The 13,720-nt window shown below is 39.3% G+C and overlaps 2 protein-coding genes and 1 long non-coding RNA gene across 14 annotated transcripts in view; all 3 read left to right on the top strand.

The window, feature by feature from the left end:
- The window catches only part of LOC103394590 (uncharacterized), a 315,109-nt gene that overhangs the window by 170,227 nt on the left and 131,162 nt on the right, over positions 1 to 13,720 (top strand). The gene's annotated exons all lie outside the window — the stretch shown is intronic.
- On the top strand, positions 901 to 4,339 carry LOC103394578 (histone-lysine N-methyltransferase SETDB1-A-like). Of its 10 annotated transcripts, none has more exons than XM_008331952.3 (11): positions 938 to 1,027; positions 1,151 to 1,203; positions 1,344 to 1,565; positions 1,697 to 1,803; positions 1,883 to 2,359; positions 2,690 to 2,971; positions 3,168 to 3,369; positions 3,490 to 3,563; positions 3,748 to 3,938; positions 4,029 to 4,152; positions 4,236 to 4,339. In XM_008331952.3, exons 3-11 carry the CDS (start codon positions 1,396 to 1,398, stop codon positions 4,241 to 4,243), a joined length of 1,635 nt encoding a protein of 544 aa, XP_008330174.1. In that variant the 5' UTR covers positions 938 to 1,027; positions 1,151 to 1,203; positions 1,344 to 1,395; the 3' UTR covers positions 4,244 to 4,339. The 10 variants fall into 10 exon arrangements, with proteins under 10 accessions (XP_008330175.1, XP_008330173.1, XP_008330178.1 ...); XM_017041012.2 differs by having other exon boundaries at positions 944 to 1,027; positions 1,395 to 1,565; XM_017041011.2 differs by having other exon boundaries at positions 1,015 to 1,033.
- Positions 5,646 to 13,051, top strand: clk2a (CDC-like kinase 2a). The gene is given in 14 exon segments (XM_017041015.2): positions 5,646 to 5,824; positions 6,877 to 7,127; positions 7,217 to 7,472; positions 8,502 to 8,592; positions 9,319 to 9,385; positions 9,603 to 9,719; positions 9,915 to 10,081; positions 10,636 to 10,730; positions 10,816 to 10,945; positions 11,068 to 11,150; positions 11,304 to 11,383; positions 11,484 to 11,535; positions 11,538 to 11,591; positions 11,683 to 13,051. Coding segments are annotated over 13 exon segments (1,632 nt in total). The 5' UTR covers positions 5,646 to 5,824; the 3' UTR covers positions 11,872 to 13,051.

The raw sequence follows: 13,720 nt of genomic DNA on the forward strand, positions 1-13,720 counted from the left end.
TGGTGCTGGACCAATAAGGGGAAGAACTGGTTCAAAGAAGCATCAGCAACCATCACTGCCCACATGGACCAGGAACCTCGGCCTGCTGCACAGTTTGAGGTGGACGTGGACCTTGGATTTGCTCTCTTTTTCCTCTTTTTGTTGTGTTTCTTCCTGCTGGTCACAGTGGTGCGATGTGCCCAGACTGTGGTGGACCCTTATGGCTCCATCTCCACCTCCACCTACCAGGAGGAACAGATCACTTGAAGCAAAGAAGAATTCCTGCGATATGACTTTGATTGACAAAAACAAATGAAACAAAAATGCAAAAAAAAAAAAAAAAAAAAAACTGTACAAAATGTAGTTTGAATGTTATTTTTGGGTTCTTTGCACTTATATTTATTTGGTGGTCGTCCACTCTGAAAGACTCTGTGCCTGGTGAACAAACCATCAGAGAGATTTCCACTTTATAATGTCAGGCCTAATGGTTGGACCTACTTTTCAACTGATTTCTTCAAAGAACAATTTAAATACAATGGTTTATTGGGACTATCGGTATCATTTTACTGCACCAGAACAGACACATTTAAGATGGATTATAAACTACAAAAATGTCAAGTAATTTGCCATGATTTTTTTTGTAAAGAAGTGAAAAGCTCGAGATACAGGTTATATGCATTAGTTTGTTTTCTTGTATTGCATGAAATTCTGTTAAAATTCAAATGATATGAATACATTGTTGTGCAGGTTAAACTGTATCAGAAAATAAATATTTAAATAAAAATAACCTATATGTGTAGCATTTAATGTTTTTATTAATTCTGTCAAATTTTTAACCTTTTCTCTGAATAACTATATCGTGATATTTATCACGTGAGACAGGATTAAATTCGATGTATTTCTCAAGACTCCAGCTGTTGTATTGCTGTTCAGACATTGGGGGCAGTAATGAGACTGCCAGAACTCTTTGTGCAAACTTCGACAGAAGAAAAAGAATAGGATCCTTGTAGTAGTGATGAGCTAGCGAGTATTTGGCCGTTCGAGACGAGTAAGGGTATTAAATTTGTTTTTTCAAATATTTTGAATTAAGTCATTTATTACAGAACAGTAGTCAGTGACGTCGAGAGACGTTGAATTTGGTGTGTGTATTACGGTATTTATTTCCTATCAGCATCTGAAGCTAACTCCGGTGTGAGTAAATAAAGAAGCTATCAGCAGATAAAGGTACTAAATAAAATGTAATGCATTACAAATGTTGTTTCAGGATGATCTGCGGTGTATATTTAACTTTACAGTGTTTCCCCCCTTAATTTTATTTTATTAACACGATTCCCAATTCCATTTTTGTTTCTGTTCTTCCTTAGCTACATCACTGCTACTGATATGTGTTGGTAAACCTCAAATGTTGTCATCAGTATGGAAGAGGAGGAGATCGAGTTGAGCACGGATGAACTCAGAAATTGGATCAGAGCAAAGATCGAGACGTGTGGGTTGATTTCACCGGATCTGCAGAAGAAGTGCCAGGTGCTGCAGTCGCTGCTGGAGAAGAGGGAGAGACAGGCTGCCAGACTACTGCAGCTGAGCAAGTGAGGCTTCGATTATCCAGTTACTACACTTAAAAATGTTAAAACAAAAGTCCAGGAAATGTAACAGATTTGAGTGCTTTATTTCTGTGTGTGACTGTGAACAGACTGTTGACGATGTTGATGTGTTTCAGATCAGTGATGGCATGCGAGGCAGTTGTGAAGAAGCAGTACTCCTTGTTGGGACTGGAATACACAGATACAGATGATGATGATGACGACAGTAATGAAACCATCTGTGGTAAGTTGCACATCAATGTTAGCCTGGCAAATTGAATCAAACTCATTTCTGTTGGTGTGACTTGTGTTTATGTTTTTAGAACACAGACCTTCAACCTCATATCAACACATTTTACCTGCTGCCTGTGGCCACACGTCCCAGTATCCAAGTCAACGCCACAGTGAGATGGAGGATGAGGCTCAGAACAACAACCAAGAAATGTCAAAGCTCAACATGAGACCGGTGGTGTCAATGGTCAGACTGACTGAACGCCAGATCCATTCCTTCTGTTCTTCATACTCTGGAACGGGTGACAATGACACATTAGGGCTTTCACATTTGGATGAAGACTGGGAACCGTCAGAGAATGTTTGTGATTCTGAAACTCACATGTCAGGATTTAAGACTCTTCCTAAAAAGAAGATAAAATTAGAGCAAATGTCAGGAAAGGAAAAGAAATCTGAAAGCCTTGGAACACAAAAAGCCATTCAGTCTGTTAGCAGAGCTGCAGGGATAGAAGTATTCAACACCAGTGTGCCACACAGTGCTGTGACCAGTGAACCTGGAAATACTGAAGGTAACGTCACATTTAGAACCTTGTTTTATTACTGACTAAAGTTTGGTTAAAGTTCATTAAATGACTAATTTAGATAAGAATACACTGACTAAAGTTTGGCCTCTTTTTTTTTTATCGGACATTAAATGACTAATTTAGATAAGAATAACTGTAGTACAAAACAATCTACAGCCAGTTATCCTGGTGACTAGCCTAAAAAGAAAAGTTAAAATATAAATACTGGATCTTAATTCACTGTCTCACAGCACCTTTACTGTTTGGCATAGTCAACAAAGTCAACCGAGAACAGAATGATTTTTTAAAAACATTTCTTATTTCCGTTTGTCACAGCCACAGAAAGAGCAACTGACGAGACCACAGCGTCCAGCCACCAAGCTGCTGTAACTGACACAGAAACATCTACTGAAATCGCTACTACCAGTGTGAAAGACCAAGCTCTGGAAAAACCAACAAACAAACCTGCTCCTACTGTCACCGTGGAGGCCACCAACTATTCTGCTAATGACCAACCTATTGTGCCGCCACACGGGGTCGCTGTGGAAATGAATGTCATTGCCAGAAGGAAGGGTCTGATCTGGCAAAGAGGCAAACTGTTGGAAATCATAATAAAAGGTAGAACATGTATTCAGCTGCTGGAGCTAAAACACGTGAATCAGCTTGGATGACACTTTTGAAATGACTTCAGGAGTCATTAGTCATTAATCTGTTTGCAGGCCTATATTTCAGATACAAACAGACCTAGATGGGCCTCATTTAGGAAAATATATATCCTGATTCCACGAGTGAATTCCATTTTTTTTTTCTGGAGAAGATTCCAGGACAAAATACAAGGTCCAGTTTGAAGACAGGGGAAAGATGCTTTTGTCTGGTCACCATATCGCCTATGACCACAATCCTCGGGGGGAGAAGCTGTCAGTCGGTGCCCGTGTGGTCATCAGCTCCAAGTGTGAGAGCCCCATCTACTGTCCTGGGGTTTTAGTAGAGGTACCCAGCAGGAAAAACCGAATGAGGTCTGTGTGTTTCTTTTTTTTTCTTAAATAAGTTTACTGACATATTAACAGCATAGAGTCTTTTATGTGTGACTTGACTTTTTATTACTTTCACCAAAATGACTTCTACTTTATTCTCAGGTTCCTGGTTTTTATTGATGATCACACTCCAGTCTATGTTGGCCTGCCACGTTTATACCTGGTGTGTCAACCATGTAAGTTCATTCAGATTTGATGTTAGTTACATTGTTTTACTACTGAGGCTGCTTTGATACAAAAGGAACTAAAACATGATGAGTTTTCTTTATTTCTTGCCGTTGAGATTGAAAACAGTATATGTTATTTGCATAACATTAGTGCCCTAAAAACATTTTTTGCTTTTGTCTTGGTGTGTTTCAGTGACAGACCCGTTTGGGGATGTTGTACATTCCGCTCACAGAGAGTTCCTAGAGGAATACTTGAAGAGTTGGCCGAACCCTCTTCAAACCCATTTTGAAAAGGGAAGGCTCATCAGGGCAGAGTTTGAAGGCGAGATGCAGAAATGTGAGGTGCTGGAAGTCGATTGCAGTTTAATATATGTGATTTTTGAGGTGAGTACATTTTATGACACAAATTTCACAAATCAATTTTCATCCATTTATCCTCTTTATGGTAATTTTTTTGTTCTGCCACTCATGTAGAAAGATCAACACAAGGAGTGGATCTACAGAGGCTCAATGCGGCTGGAACACTTCATTAATATGAGGAACCAGGTGGATTGGGAAAAAAGGAAACGATGTAGAAGTTTAAATCTACCTGACACAGGTATGAATTAATGTACTGTATAATGGTTGACATTGGGTATTACGACATCTTCCTCATCACTGTGTTGTTTTTGTGTATTACAGATTCATGAAGCTTTTGGATTGTGGACATGTTACAAACCCTTTCAGGAGATGTGAATAGAACTATGTATGGAGAATCTGACTGTAATAAAATCAACCAAACCAAAGACTACTTGTTTATTATTGGTATCACATTGTGTTTATACTCATGAAAACCTAAATGTTCTTTCATAAAAATATTCATAGATTTGACCAAATAAGATATGGTTAGAATTACTCATAGCCTTAAAACTCTTTTGTGAAGCTATTCTTAGAAAGGTGCATACACTGTTTTAATTAGTTCTCAGTCCCATAACCTCTGAACTTACAAGCACAAAGCAATTGTAATTTTGTTAAACAAGAGAAACATTTTTAAATGAAGTTATTAGATTAGTAAGAGTTCTGACTTTAAAATCTCTCTGCATATCAGTAATGCACCACATAATGGTGCTGCCCTTGTATCAATGACTTGGTGACCTGAATAGTGGATTCATTTATGCTAATCCATAAATATTACAACTTTTTTAGTTAGATATATGCCTTAAAAATATGTAATATCACTTTTCATGATTATGAAATTACAGCTTACAATGTCCACCTCCAAAGATAAAAGAATCTGTGAAAGGAGTCTCACACAAAACAATATAACACTTTCACAATGTGTACAATACAGTTGACAATGACACCGTAGCATGCATGGCCATGAACAGTGGCTCAAGTGTCCTCACACACCCACATACTGTATCATCTCCACACACCCTCACGCACCCACACCAAAGAAATAATGGTGATAGTAATGACAGAAAACAGAAAGAGTATAGAGAGTTTATTAATAAAACGTTGCAATTAACGTTTTATTAATATATATTATTTCAAGAACATATAAAGATTGTTTAAAGATGTTTATTTCATTGCCTTGACTTTATTGCAGCGACATTAGTGCAATGGTTCTCAAATTATGGTACACATACCAATGGTGGTACTTGGTCTCCCTCTAGTGGTCTGGGGAAGCTGACATTAGAAACTCAAATAATTAAATCTCTTAATTTAATAATTTTTTTGGCACAAATTGTTGTTTTTAGCTCACTCCACAGATTTTCTGTGGGATTAAGGCATATTAATAAAAAGTCACGACTTTGTTTTATGACCCAATGATGTTACTTATACAAGTTTTTTTTAGTATTTATTACACTTGTATGCATGCTAAGTAAAACAATATATAATACAGTTAGTATGTTCTAGCACTTTTATTACAATAACCTTTTCTTAATAAGGTGTGAGTAGCAATTATTTTTATCTTAAATTTAACACAAGTTCCTCTACTTGAATATAACACATTGATAATGTGAAGAGTAGTTAATAAATATGGTTCAAATAGCTTCAATGTTTTAAGTAAACTACTAGCTCACAGACTGTGAGGCGCAGGGAGGCGTTAGCTTCTCTGCTTTGGGGCAGAGCTCGGTTTTCTGTGCAGACAGGCAGAGGGGAAAATCGCTGCAACACAGCGTAACTCTGTTGTGACCAACAGGCCTGTATCGAGAAACAAGTGAGAAAACTGGAACGCCAACACGGATTTCCTGTGGGACAAGCGAACGGGTCTCGCTGCTAGAAGGGTGAAAATGCATGTATTTGGGTTGTTTTCTGTTGCATCTTGACCAAAGTTAGCGCTGCTAACTGTTTAGCTTCTCGAAGAAGGCTCAGACAAGATGGCGGTCAAATTATTTACATCCTGTAATGCTGCTAAAGAACGTGCTAAATGCTAGCTCGTCGATGTGTTGTGTTTTCAAAATTTAAATATACACTTTTAATGAACGTGTGTTAAAAGCAAGTGAATTTCGCGTTTTTACATTTAACTGCCAGGCATTACATTACATTAACAACAGCGAAATGCTAGTGTCGTTGTCTTGTTTAAATTAAACCCGCGACCATCAACTGTATGGCATATACTTCAGTCCTTTTCTTAAACATCTTTTAGATTTGTCAGTATAGTGATAGTATTCTTTTAGTCGTAGTGTGTTTTAGCGTTTTATTTGGATAATACCACAAAGGAGAAAATATCTCCCTAATTTGTTATCTGTTGTTTTGCTGAAAAATCTCCAGGAGTACGTGTACTCTCTGCACAGTTTTTAACGTGAAAGTATTCCTTGAACGCTGTTTAATTTCAGCCTCGTTGCTAAAAATTCATGTCGGGCGCCCGACACAAACATACCAGAAGAAATATGCGTTTACTTTGGCAGCTGTTCTGAATTTCCTATGTATGTATGTACGAGATCCCAGTGCAACTACATGACTTCTTTTTCCAAAACCATAAAAGTCCGTTTTAATTTCCACATAACTGCTTTATTTACTTGAGATCTAGGGCTCCTCCTTAGAGGCCACTATGTTTGATGACCATAGTTTTATGTTGGGCTACAGTAGTGAAACTAAGTACATGTTATGTTTTTCTGAATATTATAGGGTACAAAATGTTCTCGTGCATGTTTAGACAGGTCAGGTAATGTAATGGATATTATGGATGTAGATCTCCTCACCAGTGTTGGTAAACATGTAGATAAATTGTTAGAGCTGCCAAAGTTATGTGGCACTTATTAAATGACTATGTCCAAATATATAATAATTAGTTGTTTTTTGTTAAATCTTAATTTTTGTTGAACTATTGTTTTAGATGCCTCACACGAGACGATACTCGTCGTCGGACAGAGACAGTCGAAGCAGCTTCCAGGACCGTTACAGAGACAAAGACAGCCGGAACAACTACCCTGATCGTTACAGGGACAGAGAGAGAGACAGAGAAAGGGACAGAGGACGAAGATACCGACACAGAAGATCACCAACATTCTCATCCAGCAGTGACAGAGAACGTGACCGAAAGGGGCGGGGACACAGACAGGAAGGAAGCCATGTACGATCGAGGAGGTGTGTCACTAAATAGGAGATTTTTATTTGATGCAGTTACCTGTTTTTAGTAGAGTTTTTACTCACCGATGATGTCATTGCCGTTTCAGTCGTAGTTATGACAATCGTGCGATGGATCATCGACTGTTTGACAGAAGATACTACGAACGCGACCGTGAAAGAGATAGGGAGCCACATGGAGCAACAGAAAGTTACTACCCACGCGACTTCACTCCAAACATGTTCGACTACCGACGAGGTCGCGAAAGGGAGCGTGAGCGGGATGATTCCTACAGACGGAAAGGCAGCAGGCGTAAGCACAAACGAAGGCGGCGTAGAACCAGGTCCTATAGCCCCTCCTCCTCGGTGAGTACACCCAAACTTCAGATTTTTTACCTCTAACTCTCCTCGTCCTCTTCTTCCACCTCTGTCTTTTTCTCTCCTCTTTGTTTGTCTCTGTCTTTTCCTAACCATTTTTTTGTTGACAGCCCCAGGATTGGGTAAGTAGTACAATTTTTTTTTGTCTGTCAGGAGGTTTTTTTTATGTTTCATTTTATGATTTTAACGTGTATTTTCTAAAATTGGCATTTCCTCTTGGTAGAACATTTTCATTTTTATGCAAATATTTTTTCATTATGAATCATGTTGACCTGTGAGAAACTATAGGTTGTGTTTCGACCAATGCTGAAATTTGAAATTGCTCAAAAAACAATTGGTATCAGTTGTGTAACCGACTTAAACCTGATTGCGGATTATTTTAAAAAAGTGGTAATGTTCTACCAAAGATGCTAAATTCAGATTTTAAATGGTTTAACTTTCAGTTAAAACTGAATTTAAAAGTATTTTTGTGTGTTCTATATCTTACCACCCTTTTTATTTCTAGTAAACATTTTAAGTTGGAAATTGGGAGACATTGAGATAGGTTAAATGTTGGGGGTTATCTTTTATATATTTTTCCTGCTTAGTTATATTTTGGTTCTCATTTTTCCCACTTGTTAAGTCTGATAAGTTAAATTTAGTTATAATTATTACAATTTTTTTACAGTCTTAATTGGGTTTGGCGTTGACAAATGGAAATGCCAGTTGCTTCCTTGTTTGTAAGCAGCTTTGGTTTAAGTGTGTGGGTGGGGTTGAAGGAGCAGAGGACAACATGTGATCTTTGACTTGTTCCCTTGCACTATATCCCTATCGTTATATATTTCCTTCACGTGGTGTCATGCGTGAATCGCCCCATGACCACCAAACCCACCTACAACCACAACTACAACCAACACCACCCTCCTCCTCCCTCCTCAACTACTGTGCCGCCCGACGCCGTGGCTCCCTCCCCGAAACTCCCTCTGTTCCCTTTGGTCGTGTCGTGACCTGCTGGTGACGGTTTGGTTGTGAAAACAGCGGAGCGGCAGCCGGACGAGGGCAATGAGTGTGAGGGACGACGAGGAAGGGCACCTGATCTGTCGGAGTGGGGACGTCCTACAAGAGAGATGTACTCACTGCCACTACTCTATCGTAACCCTTCTCCATATGAGTATTAAAGCATAGAGAATTTACATGACATGGGAGTGCCTGATGATGATGATGATCCTTGCTAGAATGCTCTGCGCTCTAATAGCTGTCATAGCAGGGTGGGATGCAAGAAAGTTGAAAACTGTAGAAGGGACTTTTAGAAACCTTCCCCCTTTTTGTTGCAGGAATTAACATTGTGGAGCATTTTCTGTGTTTCACATGTTGATTAACCTAAACATAGAACCCAGTTTGCAGATGTTTGTCCCTAATGTGTTTTCATCCAAGATTAAGAATTAGTGTAGAATTTGTACCAGCCACAGAGGAATCTAACACTCACACAGCCTTTTCCATACCATAGTTTCCAGCATAAAAACAGTATGTTTCCGTGTGACCATGCATTGTGAATAGATGTATTCCCCATTATTATTATTTCAAGTTTTTATCCTTTTTGTCCAATAGGACAACAACCACATTAGTGTTTACTTAAATTTTTCTCCTCAGCACAGGTCCATGCTTAACATAGATAGTCTGCAGTTGTTCAGATTTGAGTAGACAGCCTTTTGAAAAAGGCCACTGGCTAGTATGACGACGCCTGTCTTTACTTCTGTGAAGAATGTGCTTTTGATCAAGTTCACAAAGTCTAAGGCTCCTGTTCCCTCTTTCCCCACTCTCCCTTTCTTTTCCACTTTTCTTTTTTGTGTTGCAGATGAAATTGTCAGCACTTTGGGAGAAGGCACCTTTGGGAGGGTGATGCAATGCATTGACCATCGCAGGTGAGACTCCTTTTTCTTTGGAGCTTTTTGGGTCTATGGTGAAGGCTGAAGGTTACAAACCTGTTTATTCTGTGTCTAAATTATGTGAATAAATCCTTACATAAATACATCTCGCACATACCTGTATGTATGAAGGGTTCTAGGTTCATTGTCCAGTTGAAAAAAATGGGAGGTTCATACAGTTTCATTTATGTTTTTGTTTCACTATCTCTTACAGGGGAGGAGCTCATGTTGCTTTGAAAATCATCAAAAATGTGGAGAAGTACAAAGAAGCAGCTCGCCTGGAGATCAATGTTCTGGAGAAGATCAACGAGAAGGATCCTGACAACAAATTGTGAGTGTTCTTTTGTACTTGGTTCATTAAAAATGTTCAATTCTCTTTGCTGCTTTTGCTTCTAGTAAGGAGTGTTCTTAAATATTTAGATATTTATATTTCAGATCAAATCTAACATATAAATATGTGCAAAACAGTGTGACTAATCCATGTTGAATGATGTACTGTTTACCATTCTTTTGTGTCACTTTGCAGCCTGTGTGTACAAATGTACGACTGGTTTGACTACCACGGTCACATGTGCATCTCCTTTGAGCTGCTTGCTCTCAGCACCTTTGACTTTCTGAAAGAAAACAACTACCTGCCCTACTCCATTGGGCAGGTCAGACACATGGCCTACCAAATCTGCCTGGCTGTGAAGTGTAAGTTTTCACTTTCTCTGGCCTAATGTTGGCCATGAAGGATTCATTAGAGAATATAAATAGAAAATAGCTACAATAGTTAAAAGTTTGAGTTGTTACAGTGGATACCACAGCTCTGCTGTGAGGTATTTATTCAAGCATGAAAAGGCATGACAAGAATAACATTGTTGAAATTTGTTCTTATATTTATCCAGTTGTCATTTGTGTAAAGATTTTGACCATTATTTCTTAAATGCTCTGTGGTCTGTAGTATTTAGTATTAAGTGCTATTTGTTACTATCTTGGAGATGTTACCCCTCTCTTCAACCTCAGCATCTTCAATTCTTATTTAAAGTTGTGAGACCCTGGAATTTAACCTCTGTGATATGCAGGGAGTCCTTGAGCTCCTCCAAGGTTTGACGGAACCTGTCATTAATACTTAGCTGTACACAGCTCCAATTTGCTGTCTACACTCCAGGCCACATGTCACAGAGGTTTAGTCCAAGTTAGTACAATGAAGAACATAGTTTAGTGTTAAAATTAAAAAACTAAACAAGCAACATTTTTCTCTGCAGTCCTTCATGACAATAAGCTGACACACACAGACCTGAAGCCTGAGAACATCCTGTTTGTCAACTCTGACTTTACCATGTCCTACAATGTAGAAAAGGTAACAGCTGATAGAATCATAAATTCATGCAGGTCAATATAATGGTAGTTGATTGACTAAAGTAATGTGTGTTTCCTCTTTGCAGAAACGAGAAGAACGGACGGTAAAAAGCACATCAGTGCGCGTCGTGGACTTTGGCAGCGCCACTTTTGACCACGAGCACCACAGCACCATCGTGTCCACGCGGCATTACCGTGCCCCTGAGGTCATACTGGGTGAGAATGACTATAGGCTGTTGTTGGTCCAGATGGTTAATGATCAGATTCAGCTTCTCGCTGTGAAGACACGATTTGTCTCCACCCTCATCATCCGTCCTTGTTTGACCACATACTTCTAGAACTCGGATGGAGTCACCCATGTGATGTGTGGAGCATCGGCTGTATCCTGTTTGAGTACTACCTGGGCTTCACCTTGTTCCAGGTATTACAGTATTCCCTATAATTAAGTATAATAAACACAGACGTAAAATCATATTTTTGAAATAATGTGCTGTTTTATCCAAGCCAGAAATAAACATCTAGTTTTTCATCTTAGAAAAAGAAGTCTAAAGAAAAAACTGTGTCCTACTTTCAGACTCATGACAACCGGGAGCACCTGGCCATGATGGAGAGAATCCTCGGACCTGTGCCGTCCAGAATGATACGAAAGACGAGGTGAGAGAAGATAAAAACTGCCATTGTTATTGTGTCTTGATGTTGAAATCCTCAAGTGAACCACTGTCTGCTGTCTTCACTGATTTCTCTGCATTTTCAGAAAGCAGAAGTATTTCTACCGCGGTCGTCTGGACTGGGACGATTCGCCCTCAGTGACTATGTTCTTGTAACAGGAAAATACGTCAGAGAAAACTGCAAACCTCTGCGGGTAAAAGGAGAAAAGGGTCTTTGATTTGTGCAGCAGTTGTTTCTAGTCATACTAAAAAAATAAAACAATTTCCTTTTTGTCTTTCCTGTAGCGGTATCTGTTGTCAGAAGCAGAGGAGCACCACCAGCTGTTTGACCTCATTGAAAGCATGTTGGAGTATGAGCCGTCTAAAAGGCTCCTGCTGGCCGACTCCCTCAAACATCCTTTCTTTGAGAACGGAGGTGTGGGCGAGGCCTCGGGTAGCAAGAACTGGGAAGGCAATAGAGACATCAGCCGGTGACCCGCGAACCTCCAGAGACTTAGACACAGATGATCATGGTTTATATGTGCTATAGGTGAATGAACAGCAGCTGTTGACATTTTTCTGTCGTTAAACATTAAAAGCATGGACACGCTCACTTTTTCGGCCCTCGGTCCTGCCCTCGACCTCCACCTCTGCAGCCTCAAGGCATGTTTTATCCTCCGCAGAGATCGAAAGTTGCCAGAAAGAATTATGAGTTATGTTGTTCTGGCCCCAGAAAAATAGTTCTAGTTGAAGGAAGCGTTGTGTGCAGCTCCTGTCTTCCCTCCTCATCCGTCCATCTGTCAACCTCAGCAGCATGTAACGAACAAAACATCTCCACTGTCAGAGGAAACAGTTCCTCCTGCAGACAGTTCCTGGAGAAGATGTCTTCCTAATGTGACCTACAGTAGCCGGGGTTAAAGAGTTGGAGTTGTGAATGCAGCTCAGATCTTCACCGTCATGAAAGTTGGACACGTAACACCGATCATCAGCCGAATCTCCAGCAGAGGCCAGTGTCTCAAGTTTTTGGTTAATGGGTGAGTGCTCACACTGTGTATGAATTGTTCGTGTTTTTGCTTTTTTTCTTCATGTACAGTATAAAAAATATCCCAGTGTGGATGTGGTTTATATCCACTGAGAATATGCCAACGAGATGATGAAAGTGATTGGCATTGAAATTCAAAAACCTAGGCTTTTTTTAATTTAAAAAAATGCCTTTCTTATCAATAGCTATATCTGTTTACGTTACACAAATGTTTCTGGTTGTGTGTGTGTTTCTGGTCTGGGAATGAGTGTGTGTAGGTGTGTATGGATGATGTCCTTTTTTGCTTTTTATTGTTTTTGGATAAACAGAAAACACACACACAACACAACTGCCTTTATCTGATTGTGATATTGGTTGATTTAATGTAACCTTTTACAGTTAAGCACACAGCTCCTCCAGGAACCAGCAAGCCACACACACACACACACACACACTCCTGTTGATATATTTATTTCATTATGCAGTTCATGTGTTTACCACTCCCCATCTGTAAATGACATGTTTTTGTATGAAACTAAAGCGTATAAAAGTGTATATATGTACGATTGTGTAGAATAAAGTTAAAAGTCCTCCTGACCAGTGTATCAGTCTGAGCCTGTGCTGGGTAAGAGGCCGTGCTTGTCTTTAAATACTGCTGCTGTGTCTGTGTCCATGTCTGACATTGCTGACTAATTATATCACAGCTCTGTGGTTTCAGGAAAGATCAGACGGGCGGCTGAAAGGCAGCTGTGAAGACGATCATCGCGATTGGTGAAGCTGAAAAGGATTGATTTTTCTGACACAGTTGAAAAATTTTTACATTACAGTTAGAATTTTTGTGTGAAAATAATAAGAACATGGATATTCGTGACACTTAAAATGTGTCATAAAGTCATTGTGTATAACAATGAGCCAGCTGTAATGTCTTTATAAAGTTGGTTTCTAAAATAGTGAAGAAACTGCAGCAATTTTCAGTTTGCAAGTAAAAATGCTCACAACACCGAGCAGAGATTTGAGGATAATACTGTGAAAATGGGGTGTGAGTTAAAAGTAGTCAGTAGAACAACAACCTGTTTACGTAGTTATATTCCCTCATATCAGGTGTGAGTCAGTAGAAAAACAACGTAGTTATATTGTTATATATGTTTACGTAGTTATATTCCCTCATATCACACCATTATTATTATGATTAGGTTTTCCTGATATTAATATCTTCTTGTACATTTTGTTATACTCTCTACCTTCGAACACACTTAGTCTAGAACCACACAAACACACACACACACATGCGCTCTAAACCTGAGCTCAGCTGTTACTGTGTCA

This window comes from Cynoglossus semilaevis, chromosome 18 (assembly GCF_000523025.1).
Source record: "Cynoglossus semilaevis isolate Cse_v1.0 chromosome 18, Cse_v1.0, whole genome shotgun sequence".
Taxonomy (NCBI): domain Eukaryota; kingdom Metazoa; phylum Chordata; class Actinopteri; order Pleuronectiformes; family Cynoglossidae; genus Cynoglossus; species Cynoglossus semilaevis.

What these genes read in the sequence shown, in the direction of transcription:
- LOC103394578 (XM_008331953.3), top strand. Translation starts at nt 1,396, where the DNA reads ATGGAAGAGGAGGAGATCGAGTTGAGCACGGATGAACTCAGAAATTGG. An exon ending in TGAACCTGGAAATACTGAAG is followed by an intron (nt 2,360 to 2,689) that starts GTAACGTCACAT and finishes CGTTTGTCACAG; the next exon opens with CCACAGAAAGAGCAACTGAC. An exon ending in TAATATATGTGATTTTTGAG is followed by an intron (nt 3,939 to 4,028) that starts GTGAGTACATTT and finishes CCACTCATGTAG; the next exon opens with AAAGATCAACACAAGGAGTG.